General features: G+C 42.2%; 1 protein-coding gene across 1 annotated transcript; it reads left to right on the top strand.

Moving 5' to 3' along the window:
- Nucleotides 1-267: 267 nt before the first annotated feature.
- On the top strand, nucleotides 268-6,062 carry tmem72 (transmembrane protein 72). The gene is made up of 5 exons (XM_035172922.2): nucleotides 268-559; nucleotides 3,479-3,545; nucleotides 4,400-4,471; nucleotides 5,006-5,145; nucleotides 5,424-6,062. The coding sequence occupies exons 1-5, from the start codon at nucleotides 484-486 to the stop codon at nucleotides 5,849-5,851; spliced, it is 783 nt and encodes a 260-aa protein (XP_035028813.1). The 5' UTR covers nucleotides 268-483; the 3' UTR covers nucleotides 5,852-6,062.
- Nucleotides 6,063-6,993: the final 931 nt, after the last annotated feature.

Here is a 6,993-nt window from a genome sequence, read left to right as displayed (position 1 = left end):
AAGGCTGCATTCAAATTACCACTAATTCTAACAACGTACGCCAACCTGTGTGTTTATGAGTTAGTTTTATGGATAATTTTTAACCAGCGTGAATGACTAATGTCATATGATGCAAGAGTGACCCTGAGCTGAGCAATTTCACCTTGACATGCACAGTGGAATGCTAAAGAGGCTGAAAGTCGTATTGTGCGCGTGCGTGCGTGTGTGTGTGTGTGTGTGAGGCTAATTAGCAGTTTATTGGAGCAACAGGGGCATTGAGTCACAAACCTTCCCGAGGTAAACTCGTCCAGTGCATCAGGCTGCGCACTATGGTACTCAGGGATAACCTGACTTTATTGCCACCAACCACCCATCCAGCCGACAGTCAACTATGTGTCTAGAATGATACTTTAGTGGCTACTAGGTCGCTGCTATTTCAGATAGTGTCGTAAAAGTGTGAAGTGTTGCATTCTTAAACACTGACGAGGGAAAGTGTTCGAGGTCATGGGGAACTCGGAGAGCGTGTGGTGGATTGTAGTGGAGGTCGCCTGCAGGATCCTTGGTGTTTCAACTGCAACAGGTAAGAAGAAAAAAAAACAATCACGGGACTTATAACAAGATTAATTATTAATTATGAATTATTGTTTCTGCATGGGCATCCTCTAATTCTCACACTTGCAGATGCACCATAGATTCAAGATGGGCTCTGCAATGAGGTGATCACACAGAGATTTTGTAAAAATATAAAATAGATCTTAAAATCCAATTAAAATGTGATATCTTATCTGTTGTATCTGCTGTTAGTGTTGCCACATGTTGTTAAAAAGCTGATATCTGACTCACTAAAGTAGTTTTCCCCCTCAGTCTCCAACATGTCCCCTTTTTCAGGGACATTTCTAAGCTCTCCTGTGGGGGGGTGATTGTGTTACATGAACCTGAAAAGAAATGTTACTGACCTCCAAGACCCCCCCCTGCCCCCAACCCATCTCGGAAATATATAAAAGCACTCACAACCTTATTGCGATTATTGCCCGTCCTCTGCTGCTTTCCTCGTGCACACTGGGACAGATTGCACGCCAATTCTTAGCCACATTAAATTATCATGGGGGGAAATAGCTCTCTGGTTAGCTCCCCCCCTTCACCTAAATTCAAACAGCTGCAGACATCGAATATTGGCAAAGAGACATGCGCCTCACATTTGACCAAAAATCAAGCTGGGTTATATGTTCACACGCTGTTATACATTCACACATACATGGGCTTTCTGTATATGAGCATGTATGTATGTTTATGGCACGTCTGCCCGTCTGCCTCTGTGTGTGTTCCAAACACGCATAGGGAGCACATATATGTTCATATCCAGCCGCTGTATAGGCAGCTAATTATGCCGTTAATATATGCAGCTAATTCCTCTCACACTCTATAAACTACCAGAAGCCATTCAGCCACATTCCCTTGATTTCCCTCTGGTGCAAATTCTATCTCTGAGTTTCTGGTAAGCGGACCAGAGAAATTGCTTCCATGTGTTTTAGTGGCGATCACCACTTAAACCACGCTCACCTCTTTTATACCTCACAGCCAAAAGACTGGTTAATAAAAAAGGCTTTTCTTTGTAGTTTCTAAAGCTTTGTTTTTTTTAAATCTCATTTTCTATCATTCCATTTGTGTTTTACTGTCAACGCTCCGGATTTCAAAATAAAGGATTGGAATAATATTTCGAGTTTCTTGCTGGAGAGCGTTGTTAGCACTTGCATATCTGTCTGTTGAACAAACATCTGTATCTGGTTATCTTAGCTTAGCATAAAGACTGGAAACAGTTCGCCTGGATCTCTCCAAAGGTGACTGAGTTGGTAGGTTACTGAGATAGTCAAATAAACACCTGTAATAATACAAAGTCGCTGTCAAGATATAACATGTAAATTACTGAGTTTTAGAGCTGCTGGTCGCGATTAAGTAACTTTTGAACAGAGCCAGGCCGGTGGTTTGTCTCCTTTATACTAAGCTATGTTAACTGGGTGTTGGTGGTAGTTTTATATTGACCACACACACATTAGAGAGCATATTTCCCACGCTGGCATGTATGTCGCCACTTCGGCATAGGGTTGCTTGAATAGCACCAAATAAAACCAAGTTGTTATTATTATTATTATTATTATTATTATTATTGTTATTATTATTATTGTTGTTGTTGTTGTTGTTGTTATTGTTTTCTTTAAAATGCTAATCATGTGGCAGCAGCAGAAGTACAGATAGATTCAATTAAACCAATAACTTTATCCCTTCATAGAAATTCCCCCACAGCAGTCGGTCACGAGTTAAAGACATTAAAGCTGCTTTCAGGCGTGCGCGGAACTCCAGACATTTTCCTGAAATTTACCGGGGGGGTTGTATGTGAGAAAGTAAAAATCCAAGTTGGTTGCTCTGGAAATTTTGTGGAATCTTTCCTGACAGCTGCTTAGTAAAATGCCTTAAGAATGTCCAAGGGAACACACGAGAGAATACAACGGGAAAAGTCCTGGAAAATTCACAGCGGGTAATTTGGCGTTATTGATGTCGAAGACGTCTGCTTTGAAAGACAAAGAGATTCCCGAGCTGTTGACGATAAGGGCAGATGCTGGTGTTGTAATGGGTTTAAACAAAAACATGTGATTTCAGCTGAATTTATTCATCATGTCCTGCTTCCTGGGAACCCAATTTTCCGAACAATTTTCTGTCTGAGTTGATCTTGGTGCAGCTGAACATCCCTTTTTAAAATAAGTGTGTTTTCACTTACCTACAATGAATTTAGGTAGGAGAATAAAAGGAATGCTGCTCTGTATCATTGTTCATCACCCCAATATATCTGGCGGCAGGTTATCAACACACTGTGACATCCAGTGACCACTTCACAAAGAAGTGGTTTGTGGTTTTTTACATCACATCGAGATTGTGGTTCAGTGGCGGAAAATCTGTGATGTGGAAAGTGTCCACTCAAAGAAAAGTTCCTCTCCTGCAGGCAGAGATATCATAATTGCAAGCATGAGTGAGCTATTAGCTAAAGGTTCAGTGACCATGACAGAAACGATTGCAGCAATTAACCAGAGAAATGTGGTTTATCTTTGTGTAATGCACATCATCAGCTCAGTACAATGTAAAGCTACACTTTAAGTTAGGTCAGATCAGGTCAACTCCAGTCTCAACTGCTCGGTGAGGGGTAACCCAGGCCTTTAAATTACTCACTCTCAATTATTGCCTCAAACATAACGGCAACAATATGGTTGCAGGAATACAATAGAGACTACTATGACAAAGATACCTAAACCAAATTAGAAACCATAAAAGCAACACAGAGTTGCATCACAGGGGGAAATGTTAACAGTATTCCCAAAAGTTTGAGATGACAACAACCCTGCATGTGGCTGAGGAGGAAATCATGAAGTAAGTCTGACATCTGCTGGACATAATCTGTTCTCCAAGTCATTGTCTGGAAAAACGAAAATCATACTTGTTTCTTTTTCAGTGTTGTGTGCTGTGGGAGTGGAGACTCTACAACAAGGAGAATTCCATAGCCTCGGCATATACCTACTGTAAGTGCTTACAGCAATATAGTTGTAATATACTACACAAGTTTAAACCTAACAAAGCATTCCTGAGTGTGACCCACTTGAGACTAAACTGGTGGCACAAACAGGGCTTCTGGGTCTTAATATGGCAAAGAATGCGTAGCTCAAGGGCTTTTGGAAAACAGCTACAACACTGTATTTGCCTTCATCATCACTCATACAGTACAGTGAGTTGCGAGGAGATGCTGGTAAGGAGTCAGAGGGATGGAGCAAGGTGCAGAGTGCAGAGAGGAGAGCGCTCCGTCACTGCTACTTCTTATTATCTCTGTGGATCCGAGCCAAACTCCCACAGAGCCCCAGGAAAGCAAATCCCATGAGTCGAGACAGGAATGCCCAACTGTTTGTTCTGCCAGTGCGTATGCAGATAGATGCTGCACACACACACACACACACACACACACACACACACACACACACACACACACAGAAACACGACAACTCAGCGAGGGCATGATAATGGGTAGTTTGGGGCCATTTTTCTGGTTCACTGGATTAGATGGTTATCCGATTATTTCAACATGAAACAGAGAAGGAGTCATGTATTTTTGGAATAGAAAAAAAACAAAGACACAGCTAAATGCTAAGTCTTCTGCGTCATATGAATATGATATCTCTTCGTGTTTGTCATCGGGTATTTGATTCCCTTTGCTACAAACATTTTGCCCCTTTTGTAAAACATTTAAATGGAAGCTTCACCCACAGCCCTATGATAACATACACAGAATACATATTTAGATGTTGTTTACATAGTTCAGAGACAGTTTACTGATTTTTATCACAGAGACTGAATCAGTTTCATCTCTTATTTCTCCTCCCAGAGTGTCATCGGTGGCCATCATGGTTTTTGAGATGGCCTATTTCCTGGACACGCTCCTGTTCATGTGCCTGCCGTGAGTACACGACACTCGACTGCAACGTCTGTGTTTTGCATGGATACTGTAGCATTTAAATACACTGAGGGAAAAACACATGTGGACAGGTGTGGCTCAGGAGATGGAGCGGGTCGTCCACTGACCAGAAGGTCAACGGTTCGATCCCAGTCTCTTCAAATACGCATGCCCATGTGTCCTTGGGCAAGATACTGAACCCCAAATTGGCCTTGATGGTTGTGACGACTGTGTGAGTGATCCTTGATGGAGAATAGGTTAAACTGTTCTCTAAAGCACTTTGAGTGTCCATGAAATCTAGAAAAGAGCGATATAAATACAGGCCATTTACATATAATTATAAATGTAATTTATTTGTGCAAACCAGGATTTAAATATTTAATTCTAAGCATGGATTATGTTATTCATGTTCATATATTTAGCTTTTGTTCTGAAAAAAAAACACCAAGATTTTTGTCTTGACATGCAGATATTTTTGCTGTGTGCATGACCGACAGCCTGTCTGCTTCCTCCTCTTCTTCCTCTTTATCTCTGTAGCTGTCCTCCAGACTGGCAGCTGTTTGTGTTGTGGGGGAAGATGGCGCGCATAGGAGGCTTCCATAAGTTCCTCTATTACTCCATCATGTCTGTGGTCTGCTTCTTGCACCCTGTGTTGGTGTGGCATGCAATCATTCCAGGTAAAATGCAAACTCTGTTTTACTGCACTGTTATTATTATTATTATTATATTATGCTTATCACAAAGAGCCATTCAGTCATTCAGATTTAAAAAATATATATCATGGTAATGATCCCATATGCATGATACTAGGACCCTGTAACTGAAACAGAGAAATGGAATTCATTCATCATTCATTTTCTTATTTACAACTGTGCTTTTACTCTGACATACCTAAATTAAGAGTCAACAGAAATATAGAGTCAATAGAAAATAGAAATATATCTTCTGATTCCAGGGACCATGCTTCTGGTGACAGCTTTTTTCAACTTCATACTCAGCAAGAAAACAAAAACCAAGTCCTACAAAAGGCCACAGGACCAGGGCCTGACCTCTGTCTGCGCCACTGACAGAGCAGGCTCGGACAGCACCGTCTCTTTCTTCCACGCGGTGACAGGAAGGAGAGGTGGGGAGCTGGCCATCGCAAGCAGGGACCACCGCCTCGGCGTGGGGGAGAGAGGAGAGAGCGTGCACGCCATGCTGGAGCTGGAGCAGACGGCAGCGACCGGAGACCCAGACAGGGAGAGGAGGAGGAGGAAGGAGAGGAGGCTGATAAGCTTCAGGGGCAGGGAGGAGCCTGTGGAGAGGGAGATGGAGGAGATGGACGGCGGCTGTGAGCCAGAGCCAGACACCACCTCAGACACTGCACCTATGATTACTGACTGAACGTCCCTCTGTGCTCACAATAAGCTCCTTACTGATATCACATGATAGGAAGCCTGTGCATTGGGGCCATTCTGACTGGTGCTACACTATGGCTGACTTTTATGTAGCTGAAAGTATCATAATAAATAGTTTGATCAGCCAAAATAAGACATTTGAGCATTTAAATGTATCAAAATATGAAGATAAGATTAGAGGTTTTTGTCAAAAATTCTTCTGATGTGTGTGTTTTTTACTAAACAAAAGATCTCTTTGTACGAAATAAAATTTGTATGTGTTTCAGATTCATATGTATAAAATGAAATGAAATTAAAGAATTTGTACCTACATGTGCTCGTGGGTGGCTTGGAGTCAGACGATCTGTTGTGCAAATCCAGCATTGATTTAACAGCGAGACATTTACGGCCAGCAATCCAATCCAGTTAGTGCAGCATCCATTATTCATGAGGCAATAAATTAGATCAACTGTTTCATTTCATTCATTCGGGCATCAGAGGAAATCTGTGCAAATGTGACTGAGGCATTAGAGCTCGTGCAGGTGCAAGTGTCAGTCACGTTCAAGTCTCCTCATTGTGTGTTTTTGTCATGTGTGAGTGGTGACCATGGAGACGGAGCTCTGGGGAGGAGCGCCGGCGTGATTATGGTGATGAGAGAGGAGCATCAGATCACCCACGGGAGCTCTAACCGTGGGCCACCAAAACACATGTAATGTGCCAGCACACCAGTATCGTTCGTGCCTTAATAACCAAGTGCATTGATGATATTAATCGGGTGAGTGAGTCAGACACAAGCTCCATAAATCATACAAAGGTGAGTATGATGGTAAATATGTTTTCTTTTGTTCTATCACAATCCTCCTTTGTACAGGTCACAAATCAATAGGTATGTGATGCCATAACACACACACACACACAATCCACACACTCTGTATTCCTGTGTCCTTTGTTCGCAGACCTGTAAGTACACTACATAACTGTTCGCTTAAGAGGCTGTATCTCTGCAGCATCAAAGCTAAAGAAAGAATCAATAACTGCAGAGAGCCTCATTCTTAACAAAGCACCTCACTGAGAGCTGGGGCCCAGACACCAGACTCGTGAAACACACAAACAGCCTGTGGGTGAAACAACTGGGTTCATATTCATGTT

This window comes from Hippoglossus stenolepis, chromosome 12 (genome assembly GCF_022539355.2).
Source record: "Hippoglossus stenolepis isolate QCI-W04-F060 chromosome 12, HSTE1.2, whole genome shotgun sequence".
NCBI classification, from domain to species: domain Eukaryota; kingdom Metazoa; phylum Chordata; class Actinopteri; order Pleuronectiformes; family Pleuronectidae; genus Hippoglossus; species Hippoglossus stenolepis.
Note: the sequence above shows the minus strand (reverse complement) of the source record. Positions and strands in the feature narration are given on the sequence as shown.

What these genes read in the sequence shown, in the direction of transcription:
- tmem72 (XM_035172922.2), top strand. Translation starts at nt 484, where the DNA reads ATGGGGAACTCGGAGAGCGTGTGGTGGATTGTAGTGGAGGTCGCCTGC. An exon ending in TGGTGTTTCAACTGCAACAG is followed by an intron (nt 560 to 3,478) that starts GTAAGAAGAAAA and finishes TTTCTTTTTCAG; the next exon opens with TGTTGTGTGCTGTGGGAGTG. An exon ending in AGCCTCGGCATATACCTACT is followed by an intron (nt 3,546 to 4,399) that starts GTAAGTGCTTAC and finishes TTCTCCTCCCAG; the next exon opens with AGTGTCATCGGTGGCCATCA.